The sequence below is a fragment of the Ostrea edulis genome, chromosome 3 (genome assembly GCF_947568905.1).
Source record: "Ostrea edulis chromosome 3, xbOstEdul1.1, whole genome shotgun sequence".
NCBI classification, from domain to species: Eukaryota; Metazoa; Mollusca; class Bivalvia; order Ostreida; family Ostreidae; genus Ostrea; species Ostrea edulis.
The window spans coordinates 31124540-31142001 of record NC_079166.1 but is presented as its reverse complement, the minus strand read 5'-3'; the positions used below and the strand labels follow the sequence as shown (position 1 = coordinate 31142001).

Genomic DNA, 17462 nt, shown 5'->3' with positions numbered 1-17462 from the left:
CACCTGAATTCATTCAGGTGACCTATTGCTATCTGTTTTTGTCCGTCGTCGTGCGTCGTGCATTAACATTTGAACATTTTCAGCTTCTTCTCTGAAACCCCTGAACCAATTTCAACCAATTTTGGCATATAGCATCTGTGGGTGGAGGGGAACAAAAATTGTGAAATTCGTGGTCCCTGCCCCCCTGGGGCCTGAGGGGTGGGGCAAAAACCATCAAAATGAGTGTAATTTTAAAAAATCTTCTTCTTTACTCCTGGACATCAAGAAGTCAAACTGTGGGCATAATTATAATGAGCCCTCTACCAAAATTGTGAAATTCATGGCCCCTGGGGCAGGGGTTCCTGTGTTAGGGTGGGGCTCTATTGGTCATATAGTGCAAATGTAGAAATTCTTTGAAAATCTTCTTCTCTGTCTCCGGGTATTAAGTAGACAAACTAATAGCATGGTAATGATGAGCAAGGATGCCTCTTTATACCCCACGCAACAAGTTGTGGGGGGGTATACTGGAATCGGGTTGTCCGTCCGTCCGTCTGTAGACGCAATGGTTTCCGGGCTCTAAAGCATTATCCTTTCCACCTACCGTCACCATATCATATATATGGACTACCCATGGGATGAAGATGTTCCCTATCGATTTTGGTGTCAAAAGGTCAAAGGTCAAGCACACTGGACATCGAAGTAGCAATATGGTTTCCGGGCTCTAAAGCGTTATCCTTTCCACCTACAGTCACCATATCATATATATGGACTACCCATGGGATGAAGATGATCCCTATCGATTTTGGGGTCAAAAGGTCAAAGGTCATGCGCACTGGACATCGAAGTAGCAACACTCAGAAAAGAGGTAGTTTATACCTATTACCAACACCCTTTGGGAGATTGGGGTAAACGGGGGGTATTCTTAGTGAGCATTGCTCACAGTACCTCTTGTTAAAAATTGTGAAATTCATAGCCCCTGGATCAGGGGTTCTGGTGCTAGGGTGGGGCTCTATAAGTCATATAGTGAAAATGCATTATTTCTTTGAAAATCTTCTTCTCTGTCCTTGGGTATTAAGTAGACAAACCAATAGCATGGTTATGATGAGCAAGGATGCCTCTTTCAAAATTGTGAAATTCATGGCCCCTGGGTCAGGGGTTCTGGTATTAGGGTGGGGCCCTATTGATCATATAGTGAAAATGTATTTTATTTCTTTGAAAATCTTCTCCTCTGCTGCTGGGTATTAAGTAGACAAACTAATAGTATGATAATGATGATCAAGGATGCTTCTTTCAAAACTGAAATTTATGGCCCCTGGGTCAGGGGTTCTGGTGCAAAGGCGGGGCTGACCACATAGCTATTCAATGTTTCTTCCATCCAAAAGTAAAATTCTTATATTTAAACACAAACCTAATTCAAACATTGGAAGGTTGTTACATGATACTCAGGTGGCCTATAAGGCCCCTGGGCCTCTTGTCTATGAATCAAGGCCATGTGGACAAGGTCAAGTATATCCAAAAACAATAAGTTTGTTTGGATTAACAGAACAAAATGGGATAACCTTGGTTATCTTTTTTTTTTTATTTGTGTACATACATGTATGTAATTGTATCTCTACTTTCACTTTCCTTTCTTTCACTTTAAGGTGTTCCTGTTGGACAATCAGATGGCTGTACATCAGCAGACCGTGGATGTAGAAGAGGATAAGTCCTTCGTCTTCCTGCTGTACAAACCAGGAGAGGACAACAGTCTCAATCCGGAGGATATTCTTCTCAGGTACACTGCCACTTAGGACATCGAGAAATTAAAGTTACTGAACTGTGAATAATAACGGCATTCACATATGTAGTGCATGTGTATTCTCTTACAGCTGAAAAGTATCAGTGTAAAAAAACATTTCAAGTTCTCTTAGGTTGTCATGCAATTTTCTCAATCCAGCATAATCAGTTTGTAGGTTGTCATGTGATTTTATCGAGTTATGTCATGTAATTTTATCGAGTTATGTCATGTGATTTTATCGAGTTATGTCATGTGATTTCAAGTTGATGTGTTTTATTCAGTTTTCTTGTGATCATACAGGAAATAATCAGTATCAGTTCTTGGGCTGATTTTTTTAAGCTACTTGTAGATGTATATCTGTATTTTCATTACTTATAGGTTACCCTTTAGAAATGTAGTAGTAGGACTCTTGGCCAATCAGCTGTTACTCCAGACAATTGGCAGTGTTCTCCTGAGTACTGATTCGGCGAACTCCACAACAGAAAAGAGGGAGCACTTCAAAATGACAGGTACAGAGTATTATTATGAAAGATTGCTTTTTAAATCTTGCATTTTAAATTTGGATGATGAGATTACACACATAGAATACTGTAGACATATTCAATTCCACGGATAGAGTCATTTGGTCTGCGGGTATGAAATTCCGTCGAGTTGCGTATGGTTTCATGAAAATAGCCTACACGTTCTGCGGATTTCATGTGACTGCGGACATAGCGGAAATAAATACCCAGCGTAATAATGTACATTTACAGTATTCCATCCACATTCATGTACAGTCTCAATTGTTGCCTCTTGTTTATTTTTCAGGAATGATTCCAATGCTGTCAGTAAGGACCATGATTAAAATGCTGGAGTGTTTACGCAATTCTTACAAAGTGGCTGTGGAATTTGACTCCAGACCGGGGTTAAAGTTCCTGATCCAGAAAGTGGCCCGGACGGAGGTGGCAGTGAATCTCTACAAACAGGCCGGGGCCAGCATGGTCTTCTTCATCCACTCCCTGCTTCAGATCTGTGCCAGCGTTCCTGACCTCAGTAAGGTCAAGGTCAAATCTCTGTCTTACTCAAATCACCAAAATCTCTTGGATATTTGTTACCATGACACAAGGCATTGTTCGAATATTGCGAGAGTGTTGTCTAGTCCAGACTTATTTATACAACTTCTGAAAGCTATCTGTGATGAACTCTGTCAAACATACGTCGACATTTTGTCAGACGAGACATCTAGTCGTGTCGATAGCATGGCGGAACAGCAGGTGTTTTTCCTGATTGCTCAGCCTGACGATATTTCTGACATCGTGAAAAAGAGAAAAAAGGACCAGACAGAGAACCTGATATCCAAACCAGTGGTCCCAGGTCTCGATTTCATGTCATCAGCAGTTCAGGGCCCTGATCTCGTGTCATCAGCAGTTCAGGGCCCCAACTTCATGTCATCAGTGGTCCCACTTCAGGGTGAGCATTTCTTGATATATTTGATTTTTATCAGAAAATACTAGTATAATAGATTCAAAGCTTTAATGTGCATACTTGTACACGTATTTCATGAAAAAAGCTTTCTTTAAACTGGGGGGAAAATAACAAAAACAAAAAATGTGTGTTAGAAAAGTGGAAGAAATAAAGTAAAATTTTCCTCTCAGAGCAAACCTGTCCTAGTTCTGGAGGAAGTTCAGAGGATGAACAGGAAGTGGAGAGTTCCGATTCTGATTACCCGACCAAGAGTAAGCGAGAACTCCGAGAGGATCACGACAGCAAGGTGTACACCATCGCTACAGACAAACTCATCCAGTCTCTGATGACCGAATACAAGCGACACAAACAGGCCAATGCCATGCCAAAGTTTGTTAAAATCTCCAAAACAAAGAAACAGCCTAAGGACAGGAAGTCTAAAGCATCTACAGACAAAGTGGAGAGACAGATTGAAGAACAGAGGAAGGAGTCGTATATGAAGGTAAGTTAGTGTATAACTTTAGGAAGCACCTGTCCATAGAACACATTCAGCTTTTAAACTATGTACACATTCTGTAGCTTGTTACACTATGTACACATTCTGTAGCTTGTTACACTATGTACACATTCTGTAGCTTGTTACACTATGTACACATTCTGTAGCTTGTTACACTATGTACACATTCTGTAGCTTGTTACACTATGTACACATTCTGTAGCTTGTTACACTTTGTACACTTTCCGTAGCTTGTTACACTATGTACACATTCTGTAGCTTGTTACACTATGTACACATTCTGTAGCTTGTTACACTATGTACACATTCTATAGCTTGTTACACTTTGTACACTTTCCGTAGCTTGTTACACTATGTACACATTCTGTAGCTTGTTACACTATGTACACATTCTATAGCTTGTTACACTATGTACACATTCCGTAGCTTGTTACACTATGTACATATTCTGTAGCTTGTTAGGGTGAAATAAGCAGACAGGGGTGTTAAACAACACACAATCTATTCCTCTTGTTACATGCTTGAAGTTTTAATACCTAGCATGATGTAATGACAGTGTTTGTTTATTTACTGCGCCTGTACTTGTTATTAGTACAATTAATATTTTAGTACCAAAATTTGAAAATCTTGACTTATCCATCATTATACATACATATGTAGAAGAAGCGCTAATTCACGAAAACACCACATACACTGTAGTATGTCAGCTCTGCCAAATTTGTTTATAATGAATGAAAATTAATCCTCCTCAGCTATTCACTATAAGTGAGTTTTTCTGTAAAAACTTATTGAATTTAACAAATTACGTTTATAAAAAGAATCAAAATTGTTCGTCTCCCCAGCATTCACTATTCTCAGTACTTCACAATATGTGTCTTTTACTGCTCAAACTTACTGGATATAACAAATTACATTTATATAAAGAATCAAAATTGTTCGTCTCCAGCACTATAAGTGTTTTATACTGTATAAACTTATTGAATATAACAAATTATGTTTGTAACAAATCAAAATTGTTCATCCTCAGCACAAAGCTGTAAGCGTGTTTTACTGGTATAAGGTACATGGAATGAGATAACAAAATACTGTATTTTGTATTGTGTACAGGACAGCGAGGCACGAGTGGGCTCCTGGACAGAACTTCTGTGTACGATACTCGGTCACTTCCACCAGCTCCAGGATTCCGAGTTCCAAGTTCTCCTCCCCACAGTGTTTAATTGTGTCAATCAGCTGGTGTGTCACGCGTCGGAACAACGACTGCGGGATTCTGTAGGACAGATTGTGTACAGACTGGGGTACATGCTGGAGTTAACCAATGATAGTCAAGGTTACAACTGTTGAAAAATCAACCAATCCCTGTGGAGATCACAATAGTCTCATGTTTACTGATAATGATCACAGATAATGATGGCAAAGAAGAACCTCTCCTTATGTAGAACTAATTTTGAAATAGCTGAGATTTTTAGATAATGTGGTGTATTTTTAAATCATGGTGGAAAGGGCATTGTAGATGATTCTTGATTTGAAACTCTGTTTATTAATTAATAGCTGGGTCCTTTCTTATAAAAATCAGGTCATTAATTACCAGCAGTGTCTGGGCCCCATGTTATGAAAGTCGGATCATGAATTAATACATGTATCTGGTGCTTTTCATTATCAAAATCTGGTTTTTAATTGATTTTTAGTTCCTTTGATGTAAAAATCTGGTTAAAAGTTATTTCTTATTAATATCTGGTCCCTCGTTATAAAAGTCTGGTTATTAATATTTTGGTCCTTCGTTATTTAAAAGTCTGGTTATTAATATTTTGGTTCTTCGTTATAAAAGTCTGGTTATTAATATTTTGGTCCTTCGTTATAAAAGTCTGGTTATTAATATCTGGTCCCTCGTTATAAAAGTGTGGTTATTAATATTTTGGTCCTTCGTTATAAAAGTCTGGTTATTAATTAATATTTTGGTCCTTCGTTATAAAAGTCTGGTTATTAATATTTTGGTCCTTCGTTATATAAGTGTGGTTATTAATACACATCTGGATTCTGCTCATCTCATTCTACTTAATGTGTAATTCACACACCGTTTTACTTTAGGGTTGAGGCATTCGTTTTGTTACAGTGTTGATGATAACTTATTTTGAATTCCATGTATTGATGACATTCCAACATTATTCTCTTACATATTCCTGGTCAGAGTAAATCCAGCTTTATCATATGTCATTTGATGTATATTGATTCTGTGAACATTGTGAAATAATTGAATATGTGCAATATTTGTTTTAACTACACAGAAGATAGTCCCAGTGTTTATATACAGATACCTCATTTGCATTTGATTTATTTCCCATTTAAGGGCTAGTACAGGTATAGTTATCTGCAGTATTCAATCTTGCTAAATTAAGCCAGAGACTGTATTAGTTGGTATGTATGTGTGAGTGCTTTTGTTCAATTTACTTTCTCTCCAGATAGAACGCATGACAGTCACAAAAATTGGTAGCAAATTTTCTTCTAGTGGTCCTGAAGTAATGCAAACACAAACTTTCCTCTAATGATCCTCAAATACAAAAGTTATACTTACAGAAAGTCACCTGTAGTGACCCAGAGTAAAACTGACAGTTTCCTGTACTGACTCGGAGTAATAATGATAGTCCCTGTAGTGACCCGGAGTAATACTGACAGTCCCTGTAGTGACCCAGAGTAATACTGACAGTCCCTGTAGTGACCTGGAGTGATACTGACAGTCCTCTGTAGTGACCCGGAGTAATACTGACAGTCCTCTGTACTGACCTGGAGTGATACTGACAGTCCTCTGTAGTGACCCGGAGTAATACTGACAGTCCTCTGTAGTGACCCGGAGTAATACTGACAGTCCTCTGTACTGACCTGGAGTGATACTGACAGTCCTCTGTAGTGACCTGGAGTGATACTGACAGTCCTCTGTAGTGACCCGGAGTAATACTGACAGTCCTCTGTAGTGACCCGGAGTAATACTGACAGTCCTCTGTACTGACCTGGAGTGATACTGACAGTCCTCTGTAGTGACCCGGAGTAATACTGACAGTCCTCTGTAGTGACCCAGAGTAATACTGACAGTCCCTGTAGTGACCCGGAGTAATACTGACAGTCCTCTGTAGTGACCCGGAGTAATACTGACAGTCCTCTGTACTGACCTGGAGTAATACTGACAGTCCTCTGTAGTGACCCGGAATAATACTGACAGTCCTCTGTAGTGACCTGGAGTAATACTGACAGTCCTCTGTAGTGACCCGGAGTAATACTGACAGTCCTCTGTAGTGACCCGGAATAATACTGACAGTCCTCTGTAGTGATCCGGAATAATACTGACAGTCCTCTGTAGTGACCTGGAGTAATACTTACAGTCATCTGTAGTGACCCGGAGTAATACTGACAGTTGCCTGTAGTGACCTGGAGTAATACTGAGAGTTGCCTGTAGTGACCCGGAGTAATACTGACAGTCCTCTGTACTGACCCAGAGTAATGCTGACAGTCCTCTGTAGTGACCCAGAATAATACTGACAGTCCTCTGTAGTGACCCGGAGTAATACTGACAGTCCTCTGTTGTGACCCGGAGTAATACTGACAGTTCTCTGTAGTGACCCGGAGTAATACTGACAGTCCTCTGTTGTGACCCGGAGTAATACTGACCATCCTCTGTAGTGACCCAGAGTAATATTGAGTCCCTGTAGTGGCCCGGGAGTAATACTGACAGTTCTCTGTAGTGACCCGGAGTAATACTGACAGTCCTCTGTTGTGACCCGGAGTAATACTGACCATCCTCTGTAGTGACCCAGAGTAATATTGAGTCCCTGTAGTGGCCCGGGAGTAATACTGACAGTTCTCTGTAGTGACCCAGAGTAATATTGAGTCCCTGTAGTGGCCCGGGAGTAATACTGACAGTCCCTGTAGTGACCCGGAGTAATACTGACAGTTCTCTGTAGTGACCCAGTTTAAAAATTTAATACTAACACAAATTCCTGCTAGTGAACCTGAATACATCTGATAATTATGTAAATTCTCCAGTGGTCCTCAATTACAAACATTCCTGTATTACCAACACCTAGCAGTCCTCAAATACAAATGTGTGAATACAGTCCTCTCTAGTAGGCCTAAGTCGATCATGGCTACTGTAAATATCAGGTGAGCATTATAACCTAGAAGTCTTATGAAATAAATTTGAAATGGTCCATTCATTCTGAATGATGTCTACATGCAATTCTTAAAATCACTGAAAGATGTTGGCAATAAAAAAATCATTAAATTGAAATTACTTTGTGCTGCATGTATAAAAAATATCTTATAGCTCCATCAAAGCCATACTATTGCCCTTGAAAAAGAAAATATTTAAATGATACTCTCTGAAATGTTAAAGATATATATTGTATATTGATATATTTTTATAGAGATAAATGTATACGATATTATTCCGAGAAATTAAATTTTTTTGTTTACAAAGTATTAATGTATCATTTTGTTTATTGTTATTTTGACAGCTTCTAAACCTATTTATTTCCAGTGTTGTGGACATATTTCAGCAAGCTTTTACAAGTATTATATTTGTTATTCGAAATCATTGTCAAAATTGTTTTAATGTATTTAATAAAAAGTCAAATCAAAGTTATTGAATCTTTTTCTATTGTACCTAAAAATGAGTCTCGTGGAAAAATTTCCAGCTCAAATCATGTCCATGCTTGCCCCTTTTAAAAGATGATTTATCCGGACTAAGATACTTATAATGGTAATTAGAAATTTTCATATTTTAGCATGACCTGAAATTAGTGCTCTTGCTTCACCTCACTACAGTTGCTGAAATCTGAATCTTATTCAAATAAGTACACACAGTTTATTTAAGAATTTTAGAATTTCATTTCTGCAAATACATGAGGGTATGAACTGAGGGTTTCAATTAACATACTTCATGAAGCGTGTTAGCGTTTCGTGAAAAGTACACCAGTGTGAAGCCCTGTGGGTCATACCTCATGTATTTTCAAAACTGAAGTTTATTTCAGATATTTAGTACATTCTACTTTCATTTCTGTCTGAATTCCCAGCTCCGGGTTGCCCAATAGTTCTTTTACCTTTGTGGAACTCTTGCGCACAGTGAGACTGAAAACTTATACTATCGTCCACAAACAGTGGGTACAAATGCTTATCCCTGTCTTCATATATTGCCTTAAAGGCCAGTTATTAGACATCATGCAATGCACCACCCAAACTGCTGGGACACACAATATTAGTAAGTTATGAGTAATTATTTGATAATAAAATAGCTCAAACAAAAATCGATAATCACTAACTTTCTTTGATTAAAGTATCACTCGTGCAGAAGAGGAAATGAAAAATAAATGCATATTTAATTCAATGGCCGAATTCAAACAAATATTATTCTTCATATGATCAGTTTAATGTATAGCAATGGCTGATATAAACAAAATTTATGCTTTCATAACTTAACCTTATTTACATAGCTAGTCTATAATATATGTAATACATCTTGTACTTGTACCCACCAAAACGTTCAACGGAATACAGAATGTACCTCCGTCACAGAAGAGTTGATATCTCGGATCTTGCATATTTGCAGTGCATTCGTGAAGAAATGGTTATCATTACATCAAAAGCAAAAACATTGCATTGGAAATGTAAATATAACATTGTGGATATCAAAGTTCTATAGAAACAGTAAATTTTTTTACTGTACTTTGAAGTGGTATTGAATATTGCATCTTATCTTTGACCTTTCAACCTCAAAATCAATAGGGGTTATCTACTCTTTAAGATGTACCAGTATACCAAGTTTGATGTCTTGTCAAGCAAAGCTGGGGTTCCTGAGATATTGAGAGGACATCTTCTTATGGCCAGAGTGGATTGACCCTTGAACTTTTGACCTGAAAATCAATAGGAGTCCTCTTCTACTCATAACCAACCCATATTCACATATTACGATCAAGTGAATGATTTTCAAGATATTGAGTGGTCTACCAACCGACAGATATAGGTTCTTTGAAGGGGGCACAACAAAATTTCTAAACACTTGGATAAAATTGTATCCAAGTACTAGACCAATATTGTAGATTCTTGCTGTCGGCCCAAACTCACAACGGAAAGATTATTAAGCCTGACGTTTTTTTCTTTTACGACTTGCACCAAATCTGTGCATATGGTTGACATAAATGATTAATCTATTTATCATCAAGAATAACGAAGAGACCGAACACAAATCTAGTTCTTTATTGACAATATAACAATTAGTAACAATTCCATTCATGTACAGTTTTAATTCTGTCTGCAAACAATTGTTTATTTCCTTCAAACATCCATTAACACTATATAAACACAAAATCAAATCTCAGAGTCCAATGCATTCATTAATTTGTTTGTTTGTACGTGAAACTGATAAACTCCTGAATTACATTTGTACTGCGATTGAGCGATTACTGATGTGAATGGATTATGTCTTCAACTGAGGAAACAAAAAAATTCTTTTTAAAGATACTTGCCTCCATATTTTCAAGGAATGAATTTCAAAAAATACCACAACTTGATATGCTTTTGATTACATGCAAGTGTATGTGTTGGTCATGATCACAAGAAAGTGAAGGCAAGCAATTCTCAGAATGCCAATGACATGGCTTAAGGTATTCAATGTATAATGACCATATTTCATATCTAATAAATGGATGGTGGAATTTTTGTAATCATGGTATCATTTTGAAGGGTTCATCAAATAAAAATAATCCACCATAGGAATTTTAAAAAAATTGTTTACTGCTTGATTTATTTCACCTAGAATTTAACATTGAAGTATATGGAAAAAGCATGTTTTATTACAATATTTGAAAAAGAAATTATATTTTCATACAAATCTTTTGGTAGAAAGTTACAAACGCTTTCTCTTAGTGAAAATATGAAATAAAATTAATCATTGACCACACACATTTTTAGAAAATTAGATTTTTCTTATTTTTACAAAGGACAGACAACTCTTCCAAAAAAGTCTTTAGTGCAAAAAGGTCAGCTTCTAATCACTTACCAGTCATGTGAATTTCATCTGCTTCACTTTCATCATTATTTAATAATAAACATTTATGTTGATCTAAATCCTTCAAAATTGTTCATTATCCTTTCATTATACATGGAATACCTTAAAGAAACCACCCGTTTAACATTAAATTCTTCTGGGGAGTCTGACAGTTTCTTGTAAGCTTGTTTAATGCTCTCAGTGTCAAACACAGGTTACATGTATGACATGCTGTGACCTGCTTACTACTCGGGGAAAAGTTTGAAAGGAGAAACCTCAGTGCATGCGAATAGCTTAAATTACTCAAAACCCTAACGTAATAAAAAAACATGTCATCATATAATAACAGGCTATCACTGTGAAATGTCTTCAGTTTGCAGGGTAATTTGAATGCATCATTCATAGTTTCTACAACACAGTATAAAGGTAAATGTTTCCGGGTAATTTGAATGCATCATTAATTTTGTAGTTTATATAACATGTACAGTACAAGGGTAAATGTTTCAGGGTAATTTGAATGCATCATTTGTAGTTTCTATAACACAGTATAAGGGTAAATGTTTCTGTCTGATACATGCATTTCACTGTAATTTCAAATAATGTTTTGCCCTTCTGTGAAGCAATGATAATGCACTATATTATTCTACATTTCTATTTCAAAATTATGAATGAGTCATTACATTTCCTATATTACATTGTATATCCTTACACCAGAGGATTGAAATTAAACACAGGTACAATGTTCTGTATGTTACTATTTATAGAACTTACAGAAAGTGACATCAAACATCTTTTGTTCAAACACTTCCGATTTCTTACAATGTACAAGGCCTTCCTATGCTGTAATGTTACTATTTTAAGACACCAACTGTTATGATAACAATGCGATTCAACACAAGTCACTATGAAGATTACTATTTTTACCAGAAAAATTATTTTTCTTCATCTCGAGACTGAGCACTTCAACAACTAGGTCACTAACTGTGAATACCCGAATATTTCCTCTGCACATTAAACAATATGTTTTGTATCACAGTACCTGCCATACATTTTGCCATTTTTCAAGGGGACAATTAATGCATCTAAAGACATATCAATCAAATCAGGGGCGGAAGCAGAAATTTCTGAACGAGGTGGTGCATGTGTGTGTCTGGGGGCTGTCTTAAGGCCCCAGGGTGAGGCATCCCCCCCCCCTCCCGAACTACCGAGTTCTGACAATATACATGTAAGTATGATATATATTTTAGTGTCTGGGGACATATTTCTATGGAAAAAATTTCAAGGGTGGGGTGTGTGCACCCATGAATACAAAATCTGCCCCCTGCAAACCAATGTTCAGGGACAATTAGAATTTAAGGTACGTATGAAAAATGATATATTCAACCTCTAATTTAAATGATGACACATAGGAATTTTTTTTAAAAAACTTAAATTTGTGTATTAATTTATGATAAATAAAAAAAGTCATCCAAATTTGCAACTCGAAATTTGACTGTTCTGTTAGTAGTCTGCTTGGTACTGGAAATGACACGTATATTAAAGAGATCAGTGGACAGTGATTTTATTTACATGTACTGTGCATGTATGTTGCAGAGTTTGCACATGTGTATAGTTTGTTCCTGTATGCATGCACATTTGCTTATTTTACCTGTAGTTTTGTATGAATGACTGATCTGTTTCATCTTCCCTCCTAAACTTCACAATGTTCTACTTAATAAATAACTACCTCAGCGGTAATCATGATAAAACAAGATTGTTTGTAAACCACTGATGCTCCTGTATGACAGCAAAGTAATTCCGGTACCCAAAGAAAGGTCTTAGATTGTCACAAGGAATACACGTTTGAAATATGAAAGCCCTATAATTAACCATTTAAAACTTATGACCAAGGTTTGAGTTTTTCAAAAGTAGGTCAAACTCCAAGGTCAAAAGGTCTAAAAATTTTGCTACCTAAAGAAAGGTCTTGTCACAAGGAATACATAGAAGAAAATACAAAAGCCCTATCACTATTCATTCACAGGTGATGGCCAAGGTTAAAAGGTTTTGTGGACAAACAGACAGACCAAAAACTATATGCCACAGAATTTCCGATTACAGGGGCATGAAAATATCTTTGTTATTGTCAATCAGCTGTTCAGTCTAGTTTTGGAAGAATGGTGGTACATTTGAAATTAGCATTTCAAGGAGTTTAATTGTCCCATTGAGATATAAAAAAGAAGGCTGATTTAACAGGACATGTTGTGGTCTGGCTGGACGTATGGCAGGTATGCTTCACCTGCTGCAAAAACAAAATATTTTCTTACACAACACTGCACCATTAGTACCATGCAGAGCTCGGGTATTTCATTTCCTAAATACCAATTTTACATGTAATATACTACAACAAAATCAATATAAACAATCTAAAATCTCACATGTAGCAAGACAAAAATAAAATACCTGTAAAGTCAACAATGAACATTGGTACGAGATTTAAATGAGAGCAGAGACAGGAAGTTCACACAAGGCTCGCCTGAATTAATTCATTAGCATCAAACATCGCGTTATGCACCGGACAAGCTTGCCCTAGTGACCTCCCTCCAGGAATGTTGTCCACCTCCTGGTCCATGCTGGAAAGGTTATTGTTCAGTATATTTAAATGGTTGTTAGAATTGACGTCCATTGCACTATAGCCCTGCTTAGAATAGCCATTCCTCAAACACTGAAGAGTTCCCCGAATAACGGAGTAAGCTGCATTTTTAGGAACTTTTGGATGTGAATAATCGACGTAATCGTACCCCTCGGGGAACGCGTCATCATCATCCTCTGGAATGCTGGGAGAAGTCATCATGTACGAGGCGTATTTCCCACCGATTGATTCCATGGAATGAATTTGTTCGTACTCACAGTTGTTCCTGCCATTGTAAACGGACGGTAGATCGAGGTTTAAGTTCGATCCCACAGGGCTGGAATAAATGTCCGTAGATGCCGAACTATGCCGACTACTCTGGGACTCGCTGCGCGGTTTCCTGATATTTGATTGGCTGCTCTGTGAGTTATGGCGACTGTTCAATGAAGCATGACGACTGTTGTGGGATGATAAACGTGACTTGGAATGGACAGCATGCGGAGGGGGGTCACTTGGGTCACTGATTAGCTGGAGATAGGAGGGCGACCCGTTTAGTTTGGGATTCAGATAATCCAGTAATTCCTCGTTGACTTCTGTCTCCCGAGGTTCTGGGGAATCGAATGACGTGGCCCTGTGGATTTTTCTGTACTGCCCTTCAATGGTCTGCTGAAATGTGAATAGTATATCAATGAGAGCTGGTTTCCCTGTATGTGAATTGTGTATCACACATAGCTTAACACTTCCACAAGCAATAAGCCAAAATTAAAGTGACGGGGAAATTTACATCTTATTGGCATACAGGTGACTCTCGATGGCTCGAACTTCGATGAGATCGAAGTTCTCGGTCTCTCGAAGTGAAATCTTGGTCCTAATATTTCTCTCTATATAACAAAGAAAATTTACTATTGATCTCTCGAACGTTCGATCTGTCGAAGTTCTTGATCTCTCAAAGTGAAGTTGGGTCCCGTAAAACAAATTTCATTGTTTTTCACTCTTGATGTCTCAAAGTGGTGGTAGCGTATACCTACCGTTACTCAAGCGTTTGATAATTTCCACTTGGACCTTACCTGGATTTTGTTGAATGCCGGAGGGGAATTAGGTGTTTACATAGTTGAAACATCGCCCATGCTTCTTTGTGGAGGTGACACATATATAATTGACAAGTATATAATTGGTCAGTTTACACCTTGCACTGGGGTTTTGTGTCGTGATGATTAAAATTATATATAATCCGACTATGAATAAAATTTAAAATTTGTTTTGACCTCACAACGAGAGAGTAAGTTTTATACATAATTTAGAGATCTACAGACTGTTAAATTTCTCGATTTTGTTCTTTGTGTAAAGTTACTCTAAAACATCGTTTTACTCATCCGTTAGAATTTTTGCTTTGGGCAAAGCAACATGACATTGTGCTGTTTAGTTTGCGATAGTAAAGCTTCACTTGAACTTGGTTTAGCATAATTAAAGAACAAATAAATACACAGACTTTGGAATGTTTTTATTAATGCAAAATAAGGCTTTTTATTTTGATATCAAATTAACTACCTGACGAATATGAAGGAAAACATGTCAAAACATGTATGGCAAGAAATCGGAGCAGTTTCCCTGGGTGGCAATTTTGTGACCAGGTTACACTAGAAAACAGGGTTACACGGTTAAATGCAGGGTTACAGGGTGTCAAAACGATATCATATGATCTTGTTGGTATACATTTCCGGTTACTGTAAAATCTGAACCATACTGGCGGACCTACAATTTCCGAATTTCGATTTCTCGAAGTTTTATCAAGATCCCTTGAACTTCAAGTTATCTCGAGTCACCTGTATATTGCATCTTTTTGCAGAAATTACAAAAAGTGCTTTGGTACAATTAAACATCACTTCCTTGTAGCACCTCTCAAATTGTAGGTAATCTTTTTTTGTGGTTCTCAGATAAAGGTAAGGGTATTCTCAATTTTGCAGTAACTTATATAGTAATTCTCAGATGTTTATTAACTACACTTATATAGTAATTCTCAGGGGAGGGTATAATGAGTTTTTTTTATTAACTACTGGTATATATCGTAATTCTCAGGGGAGGGTATAATGAGTTTTTTTTATTAACTACTGGTATATATCGTAATTCTCAGGAGAGGGTATAATGAGTTTTTTTTTATTAACTACAGGTATATTTAGTAATTCTCAGGGGAGATATATAGTAATTCTCAGGGGAGGGTATAATGAGTTTTTTTTTTATTAACTACTGGTATATATAGTAATTCTGAGGGGAGGGTATAATGAGTTTTTTTTATTAACTACAGGTATATATCGTAATTCTCAGGGGAGGGTATAATGAGTTTTTTTTGTTAACTACTGGTATATATCGTAATTCTCAGGGGAGGGTATAATGAGTTTTCTTATTAACTACAGGTATATATAGTAATTCTCAGGTGAGGGTAATCAGGTTTTTATTAAGTACACTTATATCGTAATTCTCAGGGGAGGGTATAATGAGGATTTTTTTATAAACTGCATGTATATAGTAATTCTTAGGTGAGGATAATGAGTATCTATTAACTTATGTGGTAATTAATGAGCTTTTAAAATTAACTTACATGGTAATTTTCAGGTGAAGGTAATGAGATCTTCAGATTCGGCCGTTTTTTCCGCTTTGCTCGTGTCTCGGGGTCGCAACCAAGCACTGAAAAATACGAAATGTCAAGGTCATAAGAATTATACAGTGAACTCAATCCACAGTATTGTGAAATTAAACACTCTGAATTTACATAATATTTAAAAATGTTGCTTACAATTTTTTCTTTCTTTCTTTTTTCAATTAAAAAAAAACTTTGAATTCAGATATTTAGAACTTTTTGTATAACATGTGCCCTGTGTGTTATAAACAAGTGCAACAGGAATACAGAATAAAAGGCTGTACCTCTATAGAGACAGGAAATCAAATAAGAATAAAGTTAGCTACACGTGTGATTTACAAACATTTATAGGACTCGGAACATTTCAATCATCAACTCTCCAATCAAAGTAAGGTGTACACATGCAGTGTACACATATCTCGGTCCTATAATTTTGCCATGAAATTTGGCCTTGACAAATTCCTCTGTTGTTTGTCATACAAAAGGACACAAAAACCAGACAACATGCTCAGAACATTTCTAACATTCCAAATACCAGCAATCTCAAAAGAAATTCCATCAATTTCAAAACATTCAGAATTCAAAACACTGAACAGGAATCCATGATTTCTGTTGTACAGTCATGTAGGTGCAAAGATACATGTTTGATAGGCATGCTTCAGTTATTTCATGCACATATGCAATCAAATCTGCACAACTCCAATCCAATATGCACTGATCATCACATTTTTAACGCAGGCATTCAGTTTGATTATGAACATGCAATGATCTGCAACTTTGTGACATAGAGAAAGCCAGGTGCATGAATGAATGTAGACTAAAACTCTCTGTACCCTGTCCTTGTCTCCTAGCTCTGAAATGAGGTTAGTGAATTAAAATACAGGCAGTTCTAAAATCTGGCTCTAGGACCACAAAACCAAAAGGGGCTCCAAAAGGGGCTCAAATTTGATCCTTTGCTGTCTTAGATTTTGCTGCATCAGTTAAGATCATGACCATAAAATGAAAATAAACTGAAGTCAAATTTTCAAATAGTTCTTATCCATAAGATATGGTATTCATAAGTCAATAAATAGTTCTTATTCATAAGATATGGTATTCATAAGTCAATAAATAGTTCTTATTCATAAGATATGGTATTCATAAGTCAATAAATAGTTCTTATTCTTAAGATATGGTATTCATAAGTCAATAAATAGTTCTCATTCGTAAGATATGGTATTCATTAGTCAATAAATAGTTCTTATTCATAAGATATGGTATTCATAAGTCAATAAATAGTTCTTATTCGTAAGATATGGTATTCATAAGTCAATAAATAGTTCTTATTCGTAAGATATGGTATTCATAAGTCAATAAATAGTTCTCATTCGTAAGATATGGTATTCATAAGTCAATAAATAGTTCTCATTCGTAAGATATGGTATTCATAAGTCAATAAAATTCATGTCAAGATAAGATTCTACATGTCATTCA

General features: G+C 36.6%; 2 protein-coding genes across 12 annotated transcripts in view; one reads left to right on the top strand and one right to left on the bottom strand.

Annotated features, from left to right (window-relative positions):
- The window catches only part of LOC125673851 (brefeldin A-inhibited guanine nucleotide-exchange protein 3-like), a 42383-nt gene extending 34037 nt beyond the window's left edge, over window positions 1-8346 (top strand). For all 3 annotated transcript variants that reach the window (XM_056160454.1, XM_056160453.1, XM_056160455.1), the window contains 5 exons: window positions 1623-1753; window positions 2135-2265; window positions 2564-3205; window positions 3391-3701; window positions 4824-8346. In XM_056160454.1, coding sequence (XP_056016429.1) covers window positions 1623-1753; window positions 2135-2265; window positions 2564-3205; window positions 3391-3701; window positions 4824-5057 — 1449 coding nt within the window. In that variant the 3' untranslated portion in view covers window positions 5058-8346. The remainder of the gene's footprint in view (window positions 1-1622; window positions 1754-2134; window positions 2266-2563; window positions 3206-3390; window positions 3702-4823) is intronic.
- Window positions 8347-9941: 1595 nt separating this feature from the next.
- Window positions 9942-17462, bottom strand: part of LOC125673867 (proto-oncogene tyrosine-protein kinase ROS-like) — a 90514-nt gene continuing 82993 nt past the window's right edge. For 4 of the 9 annotated variants that reach the window (XM_048910777.2, XM_048910778.2, XM_048910779.2 and 1 more), the window contains 3 exons: window positions 16823-16842; window positions 15951-16036; window positions 9942-14020 (listed from right to left, as the gene is read on the bottom strand). In XM_048910777.2, coding sequence (XP_048766734.2) covers window positions 13244-14020; window positions 15951-16036; window positions 16823-16842 — 883 coding nt within the window. In that variant the 3' untranslated portion in view covers window positions 9942-13243. The remainder of the gene's footprint in view (window positions 14021-15950; window positions 16037-16822; window positions 16843-17462) is intronic. The other 5 variants (XM_048910785.2, XM_048910781.2, XM_048910784.2 and 2 more) reach the window with 3 other exon arrangements.